The sequence below is a fragment of the Dama dama genome, chromosome 21 (assembly GCF_033118175.1).
Source record: "Dama dama isolate Ldn47 chromosome 21, ASM3311817v1, whole genome shotgun sequence".
NCBI lineage: Eukaryota > Metazoa > Chordata > Mammalia > Artiodactyla > Cervidae > Dama > Dama dama.
The window spans coordinates 9281423-9293562 of NC_083701.1; the positions used below are offsets into that span (position 1 = coordinate 9281423).

General features: G+C 46.9%; 1 protein-coding gene across 1 annotated transcript in view; it reads right to left on the reverse strand.

The window, feature by feature from the left end:
• Positions 1-12140, reverse strand: part of TG (thyroglobulin) — a 237245-nt gene that overhangs the window by 150603 nt on the left and 74502 nt on the right. The window contains exons 28-34 of the mRNA XM_061123155.1: positions 11742-11807; positions 10385-10465; positions 9561-9698; positions 8236-8412; positions 6177-6288; positions 4973-5052; positions 3908-4051 (exon numbers count right to left, since the gene is read on the reverse strand). Of these exons, the coding sequence (XP_060979138.1) occupies positions 3908-4051; positions 4973-5052; positions 6177-6288; positions 8236-8412; positions 9561-9698; positions 10385-10465; positions 11742-11807 (798 nt within the window). The remainder of the gene's footprint in view (positions 1-3907; positions 4052-4972; positions 5053-6176; positions 6289-8235; positions 8413-9560; positions 9699-10384; positions 10466-11741; positions 11808-12140) is intronic.

Here is a 12140-nt window from a genome sequence, read left to right on the forward strand (position 1 = left end):
TCAACAAATGGCCCTTCCTGTCCCTTTCTTCCATCCAGTTCTTTAGATACAGACCCCACATTATGCTTTTTGTGTCTGGTTCTCAGCCTGGAGTCAAGTCAGGAGTCCACGCTCATCACTCAACATAGATGGCAATAGAGAAGGCATGCTTTATGTCTAGGTAACTATGTGCCAAGGTATATATGAAAGTGAAAGTGGCTCAGTCTTATCCGACTCATTGCAACCCCATAAACTGTAGCCCGCCAGGCTCCTCTGTCCATGGAATTCTCCTGGCCAGAACACTGGAGTGCATAGCCATTCCCTTCTCCAGGGGATTTTCCCAACTCAGGGATCAAAGCCAGGTCTCCCGCATTGCAGGCAGATTCTTTACCATCTGAGCCACCGGGGAATATGTATGTATGTATGTATGTATCTACCTGTCCATCATCTGTTTATTTATCTATCTGCCCATCGATCTATCATCTATCTTTGTATCGATCTTTGGATCTACCCATCCATCTGTCATCTCTCTGGGTTTGGGTTTCTGCCCTGAGGTCCTTGACCACATTCCCTGCCTCTCCGTGCACCCTGCTCGCCTCTGCCTCTCCGAGTTTCACGACAGGGTCTCCCCAGCCGTATCTCAGAAGGAATCTCACTCTCCCCTGAGGTACATGCTCTCACAGTTCAGTGCTCAAGGTCATGACACCCCAAAAACCACTGAAGGCAGGATGCTACACAACCAAGCCATGGATTTGAAGCCAGGGTGAAATCTATTACAGAAATTCTTTGCAAGAATTTCTTTGTAAAAACCCTGTTTCCTGTGCCAACGCTGACTTAGAGGTCACCCTTCAAGGCGCAGGACCTTCTGTGCAGCCTCCCTCCTCCTGCAGGGCCCCTCCCTCCTCTGACTGTGTGCGACTGTCTAACACAACGATGAGGAAGGGGAAAAAGTAATGACAATGTCAGCTTGTGTGTTGGGTTTTCCAGAGTTACACTGGTGTAGTTTTGTCTACAACAGAAAATAGAATACAAGGCCATACTAAGGTTCAGAATTCAGAAGGTGACTGACTGTGTTTTGGCTCAAAATATGTCACAAATCAAAAGGTGACTTCGTACTGGATCAGTGTGACTCAACTACAAGACCAGTCTAAGTAGTGGAGCCAGTTTCCTTGAATAATATTCCTTTTCTCTGCCTGGGTCTTAGGAGGAGATCATTCATCAAGTCTTAAGACCTACCCCACCACCTGCTTCTGATGCAGATGACTTAAGGGAGAAAGATGGACTGGTGAGAACCTGGTCTTGCTCTGATGGGAGCCATGGGTCACATCAGGTCACCAAAACTCTGTGTCAGCCAGCCCTCTTTCTTCCGCTCTTTTTAAATGGGAGATTGAGAGCCACTCACACCAGAATGGCCTTGAGCCATGCACATCTCAGGGTGTTTTCCAGCCAGGAGTCCTGAGAAACTGATGCCATTGTGGCATTTTAATATCTTTCACCCCACTCACCCAAGCACTGAAAACAGGCAGTGTACAGGGTGGAAACCTGCCTGCGAGGGCAGCTCCAGGCCAGCAGACCAGAACCTGCAGGGAGTGGTCCCTGAAGCATGAAAGAGGGCTTGCAGGAGGCTGTCAGTAACGGATCTCCACCTCTCGGAAGCAGAGCTAATTTCTTGTTCCTGTATTCCCACAACTCCTTGTGCATGTCTGTTCTGGTCCTGAGTCTAGGATGGTACAGTTAATCATATACGCCCACGACCTCCTTACTAGGAATGTGAGCATCTATAATAAGAAAAATGACTACATCTTATTAATTTCACATTTCCCATTGCCTGGCACAATGTATGACTCAGTATGGACACTCAACAGAGTTTCAAAACTTCTAGATTTATGATATGAGCAATCCAGCACTAGAATGGCTTATTTAGTTACAGTCTGTAATTGCTCCTTAGGGTTTCCCAGGTGGCTCAGTAGTAAAGAATCCATAGGAGATGTGGGTTGGATCCCAGGGTCAGGAAGATCCCTGGAGAAGGAAATGGCCAACCCACACCAGTATTCTCACCTGGGAAAACTCATGGACAGAGGAGCCTAGCAGGTTACAGTCAATGGGGTCTCAAAGAGTTGGACACAACTGAGCAATTAAACAGCAACAAGATCAATTATTCCTTAAGGTGAGCACCTGGAGGATAGGAATCATATTGTGTTCATATTCAGCCATTACATCATAGTGAATATGTCACACCGCTGAGTATAGCCACATCATTTGGTTATACAGTTGATTATTTGGACCTGGTTCTTTTTGACAAAGTCCAACAATCCTGAGTCCAAACTCCATCATTTACCTGCTCTGTGTGACCTTGGGAAAGTGACTTAGCCTCCCTGGACCTCTGTTTCCTCACCTAACAGTGGTTGTGAGGATTAGATGGGATAACATTTGTCAAGTGCTTGCATTCAGCCAGGCACACACACAAGAAGACCCCAAAGAACAGAGGCTGGATTTAGAAAACCAGAGACCCCCGCAGCACGGCTGATGCTCGACCAATGCCCAGTCAGAACTCCTGAGTCCTCAGTCTGACCCTGTGAAATATATGTCGGAAAAAGTTAATAGTCTCTGCAGTCAGATAAAAAGAAACAGAACAGATGGAAAAGAGTTGGACAATAACTACCTTGAATACTTTTCCTTGCCAACTCCTGCCAAGATGTTGTAACACTCAGGTCTGATTCCCATATTTCTGAACAAATGAATTATGTCTTAGATTCTTTTTACCCAGCCCTTCCCTGCGCAATGGAAAGATGAAAAATGACATTTTCCAGCCTTTGGTAGGTAGGGTGAGGAGACGGGAAGAGGTGTGAGAGGACAGATGGGCAAAGAGGCATTGCACAGTGAGAATTCAGTCCTGAAGGCCCTAAATACCCAGAGCTGGCTTTGGATCTCCGGCAGAGCCACCGACCTAGGCAGGCATTCATGCCCCAGTCTCTGTGAGATAGTTAAAGCCTCCTCTGTATGGCATATTACCCCTCCTCTCCCTCATGGAGACCCAGGGCTTCCCCAGTGGCTCAGCAGTAAAGAATCCACCTGCAATGCAGAAGCTGCAGGAGACATGGGTTTGATCCCTGGGTGGGAAGATCCCCTGGAGGAGGGCATGGGAACCCACCCCAGTATTCTTGCCTACAGAATCCCATGGACAGAGGCACCTTTGGGCTGCAGCCCATGGGGTTGCAAAGAGTCAGACACAACTGAGCAACTTAGCACACATACACAGAAACCCACTGAGGCTATTTCATCATACAGGCCTGACGTTTTCCTTAAAACACTTCAAGATGTTAAGATAAAATAAAAGTCATAGATAGAGTGAACCCCCAAACACAGGATACTCAAGGAGGGAGCAAAGAGGATTCCACTCGGCCTGGTAACAACCAACTCCAAAAAAATCTGCTACGCAGCAACAAAATGTCTTGGGATTAGTTAGTAAATTCATGTTTAAGTGTCAAGGACTAGATTCCACCAAGGAGCCCCATCCCAGGTCTCTAGGCTTGGACATGGTTCTGGAACACACGGCCAACCTACCACTGGTTTAATTTATTAGTTTATTAGTCAGTTTTATTTTTTCAATTTATTAGTCAATGGCCTCCATGGCCAGTTGAGTTGAGCTGGGGGAAAACCAGCCAGACATTGCATCTAGACAGTTTCACATCCAATAGCTCGTGGGATGTGGGAGACCCACCAGGCACAGCATGAAAGGGGAAGAGAGAAGTTTGGAGTCGTCAGAGCTGGGTTTGTAACCTGACTGCTTCCTGCTGGCTATGTGGCTCGGGTCAAATAACTTCCGCTTTCTGCGCCATACTCTCTTCATCTTAAAATGGAGGAAATAACATCCACTCCCCAGGGCACTGAGCAATAATTGCGTAGCTGCTCAGGGCAGGTCACTTACCAGGCTTCTGGTACCATCCGAAGGGGTAGGTACGGACCTCAGTGTCTGGGGAGCCACAGTCCAGAATGCGCCAGACCCCTCCATATTCCTCGCTGCATGTCTGAAGGCCCAAGCTGTTCAGAGTTAGGCACGTCACCTCTCCTCCTGGAGCGAAAAGTAACCAGGACCAGGGACATGATCATGATGCGAGATTCTAACTGAATGAGAGGAATTCTGCAAACTCATCCTTCGGCAGACGCGTGGGGTGAAGCGCCCTATTCCAGGGACGATCGTAGCCACTGATGAAAACCCTGCTGCCTTAGTGAGTTTCTGGTCTAAGAACACGGCAGCGGGGGCAACACACACTTGTCAAGCATCCTTCACGCACCCAGAGCTGTGCTCTGTTTGCATCATACTGCTCGTCCTCACAGAAGCCTGTGAGGAGGCTAGCACCTGTGTCTCTATTTACAGATGAGGAAACTGAGACTCAGAGAGACACAGTGGCTCATCCAGGATCATTCGTCTAGTACATGACAGAATCAAGTTTCAAATGCAGATCATATGGAGGGATTCCACGTTCAGCCCACCAAGCTGCCTGATCCAGGTCTTGAAAAGAAAGCAGAAGACAGTTTGGTGAGCCATGGCAGGAAGGCTACTTGGGTCAGGCACAAGCGTGGTGTCCGGCTGACTGGGTACTGGCCAGTAGCCCTGTCCCAGCTACCATATTTACCAGCCACCTGTCCTCTCTCAAGCCCCCACGAGGAGATGCTGTGGATTAGATCAGACCATAAATGTGAACAGAGCTTCCCTGGTGGACCAGATGGTAAAGAATCCACCTGCCTGCCAATGCAGGAGATGCAAGTTTGATCCCTGGGTCAGGAAGTTCCCCTGGAGACGGAGACGGCAACCCACTCCAGTATTCTTGCCTGGGAAACCCCATGGACAGAGGAGCCTGGTGGGCTACAGACCATGGAGTCACAAAAGAGTCAGACACGACTTAGCGACTAAACAACAACATAGGTGTGAACATGTTTCTAGACTGTAAAGTGCTGGGTACTTTACAGAAGGAGTTGTTACCACCATTACCTTTTAACTGAGAAACGTTCAGAAAGCCAAAGCCGGTGCAGCATGGGTCCATGTCACACAATCGCTCACATTCGAAGAAGCTGGCAGAAGAGGAGAAAGAGGAGGCCTGAAGGTTTGTGCTGGACGGGATCCTCGAGGTGGGCTGAATCACTGTCATTCTGACTTCTGGGGGCCTGCTCTCTGTGACACCCTTCCCAGCATCCAGACACACAATCTCTGCTCCTGCAACCCCCGACCCAGCACCAGGGCCAGGCTGATCCCCGTTTTCCACCCTCCCTTTCTTCCCCACTCCCATCAGCGTAGGCAGTGCCCAGCCAGACCTCTTTTATCATCTTTTAAACTCCGTTTTCGAAAGCCAATCTTAAATGCCAGCAGCAGGGCATAGTTTTATATATCAACAACACTTTGGAGATCCATGGCTCATAGATGGATGACTCTCAAATTCTAACTTCTACAGGGAGAACTTGGTTAAAATTCACATTCCTGAGCCCCCTGTAAATGCTGATTCGGGAGGTCCAGGGTAAGATCCAGGACCACAGGTTGTAAGAAGCCCTTCTGGCAATTCTGATGGATGAGATTCACAGACTAGTGGAGAGAAACACTAGTCACATTCAATGAAAACAACTAAGTTATAGCTAATTAAAATATATTTTTAAAACTTTTCTTAATTTTTTTTTTCAGCTTCACTGTGTAGCATGTGGGATCTTAGTTCCCTGACTAGCAATTGAATCCATGCCCCCTGCATTGGGAGTGCAGTCTAAACCATTGCATCACCAGGGAAGTTCCACAGGATACATTTTTAAATAAAAAATTAAATAAAAGACTTTATATGCCTCGGACCCTATGAAAAGTTCTGCATGCTCTCTGGGTTCTGAATGCAGTAGGGAGACTTTGCTGATCAAGTTAATTTCAATGCTTGATAATTCGTATTAACTGATTAAAAAAAAAAAAACACAGGTCAAGTTCCCCTTTTGCATCAGCTGGCCTTAGGTTCAGGGCTAAATGTTGTGTTGATTATGAGTCACTGACCTTAGCCACGGTTTTAAGATAGAGTTGCCTCTTTATTACTTTTACACCTTTGCTTTGAGTTTTGCAGTTTTTTATGCTTGTGTCTTTAACTGATATCACATCACCTTCTTTATGAAAATAGAAGGGTCCTCATAATAAGTATTGTAGAGGGCAGGGATGAATGAAAGCAGCTTACCCATTGGAAATGGATTTGTCAGACATAGACACTTTGTTTCTAATGGAAATCCCCGTCAGCTTTTGGAATGGTAGGCGAGTGTAAAAATTCTTCACTCTGTCTTGCAGCACAACTACACAGAGGAAGAAAGACATCATATTATTTAAGGGGAGATGCACTGTAACCAGAAAAATACTTCTGTAGGGGACAAAGTATACAAACCCCTACTGAGAACTTCTGATTAAAGATAGCATATTAAACCCACAGACTTACTCTCTGTTCTCTCCCCAAATCTCACTAAAATCACAGCAAAGGGATTTTTGTAAAGGCATACACCCACAAGGCAAAAGAGAATAGGAAAGAAGACAGAGTGACAAATTTTGGAAGCTAGAAAAAATAGAGAGGAGTAAAAATTGACTTCATAAACCTAAGAAGGCTGAATTCTTGACTTTTCTGTGGGCAGAAGCAACCCCATACACCCTCTGGGGGTGCTTCTCAGGTGGCTCAGTGGTAAAGAATCTGCCTGCCAATGTAGGAGATGCAGGCGACGTGGGTTCAATCCCTGGGTCAGGAAGAACCTTGGAGCAGGAAATGGCAACACTCCAGTATATTGCCTGGAGAATCCCATGGACAGAGGAGCCTGGCAGGCTACAGTCTGTGTGAGCTAAGTCACTTCAGTCGTGTCCGACGCTATATGACCCTGTGGACTGCCATCTGCCAGGCTCCTCTGTCCATGGGATTCTCCAAACAAAAATACTGGAGCGGGTTGCCATGTCCTCCTCCAGGGGATCTTTCCGACCCAGGGATCGAACCTCACCTCTTACGTCTCCTGCATTGACAGGTGGGTTCTTTACCACCAGTGCCACCTGGGAAGGCCCTAGGCTAGAGTCCATGGGGTCACAGAGAGTCAGACACGACTGGGCACACACACATACATCTTCTGGAGTCCTGAAAGCTTTATGCATCCACAGTACTGGGATGAAAGTGAGCTGAGGCAGAATGGCATGGAAGTCTTTTACAGAAGCAGGTATGTCTCCAGAGGTCTTCTTGTTTTCCAACAACCTCCCCTTCCCATTGTACAAAGGTGAGGTCTCTCAGGGGCACCAGAGCGAGTTACAGTGCAAACAGGACCATGCTGAAGCCAGGGAATTTTTTTTCCAGTTAGTCTAAGTGGTGAACATTGAGACTCCTTCATTTTTCCAACCTTATTTGGCATCTAAACCATAAGCAGCCAGGCTCATGTCCCCAGGCCAGATATTATACACGATTCATCTGGAGGAAGGGCCTAAGCACGTAGATATGAAAGTGTTCATCGCTCAGTTATGTTCAACCCTTTGACCCCATGGACTATAGCCTGTCAGGCTCCACTGTCCATGGGATTCTCCAGGCAAGAATACTGGAGTGGGTTGCCATTCCCTTCTCCAGGGAATCTTCCCAACCCAGGGATCGAAGCCAGGTCTTCTGCACTGCTGGCAGATTCTTTACCATCTAAGCCACCAAGGAAGTCCACATAGATGTGAGGGAGTCCCCAAAGGGCGGCCCAACTAGGTCATCCTACAAAGAAACCCAAGGTCAACATGCTCCCACCACACACTTAGAGCTTCCCAATTAGCTTCTGGGCCCCTCTCTTACATTGAAGTGGAAAATCAAGGGTTACCAGATACCTAAGAAAGGCCTCCAACAAAGAAGACAGAACAGTAAGCGGAAGATCACAACATCACGGAAGAAGTGAAAACTGTGCAAGGTGAATCCCTCTCCTCAGAGTATCACTGATGTTCCCAAAGGGTAAAATCAACTTCTGTCTTATTGAAGCCACAGCTGTTGGGATTTTCTCTGATAAACATCCAATGGGAATTCCCACTGCTATGCTCAATAAACATGATTTCTAAGAGCAGTGGAGTCCAGAGCAAGCTTCTTCTCTCTGGTCAATCTGATACATTTCTAAATGCCTCTGCATCTCTACAAGAAGCCTGGGTAACTTCCCTTAGAAAAGAAGAAGAGCTGATCGGGGTATTTCTAAAACCACAGAGTCAGCAGCCCACTGAAAATGCAGTTTGGGATGATCCGACCAAGCGCTCACCTTTCTTCCTGTAGAGGGCACTTGGCCTTCGGGGCAGGATCAGCCTGCAGCCCTTGGGACTGGACTCCAGGATATCATCACACACCTGGGCTTCCGGGTAGAGGGTGCAGATGAAGTACAAGGGTTCACTGTCCATTACCTCTGCCAGCTGACAGAAAGAGGGCTCTCCAACACAGCCTACAGGCAAGACAGAAGCTGGGTGTTAGTCCCTGGGAGGCTGGCGGGGGAAGGTTATCCCTGCAGGATCTTCTGGGACAGTAGAGGCTGCCCAGTCTGGAAGCCTCAAGAAAAATACCAGGGTTCTGCCAGCTGGAAAACAGTGAGTCCAGGGGGCTCTGAATAAAGGCAGAGCCGGGAGGGTGAGGGGTCAGCTGTAAACTCAGCAATATAGGAGGAGAGAGGGTGAAATTCCATTGAGCCTTCCCCAGGAGCATCTCAGAGGCAGTCAGGGTCTCAGACTACAGACCACAGGATGTAAAACTTGGTGACACTGTGAACAGTCTCCTCTGCTCCCACTCTCATGTCTGACTTTGCTCTGGTACATGTGAGCTTGTTGAGAGAGAGGGGTATGACTGATTCACTTTTTATTTTCTCATCCCCAAGGTCAAACACAGAGTCTAGAACATAGCACATGCTCAACACAGGACATACCTATTGGGTAGAGAATAGCTGGATGAATGGATGGATGGATTGTTGGATAGATGATAGATGGATGGATGGATGGATTGTTGGATAGATGGATAAATGGATGGATGGATAGGTGGATGGATGGATGGATTGTTGGATGGATGGATGCATGGATAGGTGGATAGGTGGATGAACGGATGGATTGTTGGATAGATGGATGGATGGATTAATAGATGGACGGATGGATGAATAGATAAATTGATAGATGGATGGATGGATTGCTGGATAAATGGATGCATGGACTGTTGGATAGATGGATGGATGGATGGATGGATGGATGAATGGATAGGGGGATGGATGGATGGATGGATGGATGGATGGATGGATGGATGAATGGATGGATGGATAGGAGGATGGATGGATGGATGGATGGATAGGAGGATGGATGGATTCATGCATGGATTATTGGATGATTGGATGATAGGTTCTGGGAGCAGAGTAGATACTGACTACACAATCAGCTTCTGAAGATGTGGTTATGTCCTGTCTTCTGTATCACTCATGACACTAATACTGAAGTGGCCTCTGAGTTATGCTATTGAATTTGATCTTGTCTATGTCTCAAGAGTTGTTAACCTAGGCCTGTGTTGCCTGACCACAGGGTGGAGAAGAAGGCAGATGAGGGCTAAGATACTCACGAGAAAGGCACCACAGGTTTGCCTGCTGAAGCGAAAATAAGTGTTTGAAAAGCCAGTGTTGCTGGCTGGGCAGGGATAGGTTTCGATCAACAATGACCTGGTTAAGGTCCACAGAGGAGAAAAGGCCTGTTGTCAAATCTGAAAAAGAAAGGGCGAGTCAACTTCCTTTGGCTTTATCTCATGGCAAATCTCTCTGTCTGTCTCTCTCTCTCTCTTTCTGACTCTCTCTCTCTCTCACATATGAACGTGCACACACACACACACACACACACACACACACACACACACACACACACACACACTTGCAGGCTCAATGATCCCAGAGCCAGTTTGGAATCAATATGGCTGGGAGTCTGGTAAGGCAAGAAAAGTTCGGAAGGTCCCAGAAAATCCTAAAAATTATGGAGTTGCAAAATCTTAGAATCTTTGTTGGGGAGTAAACCTGAGAGCTCTCTGGCTCAACTTTTCACTAAGGCAGGACTCTTGCTCACAACATTTCTGTCCAATCTCCCTGAAGACTCATGTGACTTGTCTGTCCTGACCGCAGTAGCCCACCCCACAGTTAGGAAGTCAAGGAGTCAAATCTGCCTCTTTGTAAATGAGAACCACTGATATGCCCTCTGTCTTCTGAAGCCACGTGGAATATCTATCTCCCTCCCAAATGGCAGCCTTCATCTGTGAAGACAGCTCCCAGCTCTGCTCAGCCCAGACTTGAAAGTTCCAGCTTACCCATCATGGGTCCATTCACAGATCAGACCTTTGGCATGACCATCTTGTCTCCACAGCCAGACCCCCAAGTATATCAAGAAGTTTGGGGTGGGTACCTGTTTCTGTTGGAGATGCTGGCCTTGGTTCCATGTCTCTTCTGCATCCCATAGACTCAGACCGAGACCCCATGTCAGAATCTAGGAGAGAAAAAGGGATTATTGTTCTAATACTCAGGAGGAAAGGGGAGGTATTCTTCTGGTCAACAAAATGATAATGACAATGTGAGAAATCCTCAGGGTCCACAGCCAGGGGCCCCAATAAGATCTGAACAAATCCAGTGGCATAGTTCTGCATTCTTTGGCTTTTTATGGAACATCAATCAACCTCTCCATAAGAGAGCTATTATTGTCCTTGATGCTGAAATTATCAACATTTACAAAATCCTCCAGAGTTAACAGAGTGTGCTCATAAATATTGGTCTTCACAAGACTCCATGAAGGTAAGGAGTAAGATTTCCATTTTACTCTTGAGAAAACTGAGACTCAGAGACTTGAAATAACTTATTCTAGAACAGGCAGGTGGAGAGTAGATGAAATGGAATTCAAAAGAGTTAAAGAAAACTCCCAAGTCAGTAACAGGTCTTCCATGATGAGGGAACTAGGTTTTAGGTGGATCTTGGGATGCTTCTGCTTAGTGGGGCAACTGTCCTGGGGAGAAGCAAGTCCTTAATTTTCCACCAACTAGAAAGTTATTTACAAGAATTTTATTTTTTTTTATTTTTTTTAATTGAAGTATAGTTATATACACTATTATAAAAGTTGTTCATGCTCAGTTGCTCAGTCATGTCCAACTCTATGTGATCCCATGGACTGTAGCCCACCAGGCTCCTCTATCCATTGAATTCTCCAGGCAAGAATACTGAAGTGGGCTGCCATTTCCTCTTCCAGGGGATCTTCCCAACCCAGGGATCAAATCGATGTCTCCTGCATTGGCAGGTGGATTCTTCACTGCTTTGTTTGTCCTCCTTTGAGTTTATGAACATTGGCCAAGTGCCTACTCAGAGCCAGAGACTGTGAAAGGCATGTAGGATGAGTCCAACATGATGAGAAAGATGACCGAGCTCCTGGGAGGGAGGCACCTGGGTCTGAGTCCCCCAGGAGAAGGGCCTCCAATGTGTGGTGTCCTCAGAGCTCCCATCCTACTGACAAAGACACCTTGTGGTCAATGAACTTGATCTCACAGGACCCAGTGCTTACTTCATCTCTCCTTGGGTTTCCACACTTTTCATTTTTGCTCTACACTTTAGTATCTGATGAGAATTGAGGCCCTTCTCTCCACACAGGGCACTCACGTGGACAGTAAATCTCTACAGTTTCTTTCTGGAGAGCAGAGCACACCATGAATGAGAAGTAGGACCACATGGTCTCCTGTGATGAGTGTCCTGCTCACCACGGTCCCCACCACAGAGCTCACCTTTCCAGAGATAAACCTGCTGGAAGCTGGTAAAGGTGTCCTTAGTTCCTTCCAGGGGGGTCAGACCTGCAAAGAAGATGTTTATTTGTATGAGCTCGAGTGTGCTTGCTCCTACTAGGGACTCACCATGACCACAACTGCCTCACCAACCCGACACTGGCCCCTCCTGAGCCTGACACTCTGTTTCCCATACAAGGTGCATCCCAAAGTCTATCTTGGAGCTCTCTTCCAGTGGCTAGTACAAAACTAGAGCTGGCCAGAGCATAGCTGTTAACATAACTGACGCCATCTTGGGCCCATGCAGTTCCTCCTATTCTTCCACTGAAGCCTAGGACTGTCCAGGTTGGTAAATCACTTCTCTGTCGTCAACGGTTTTGTAGTTAATATGTATTGTTTAAT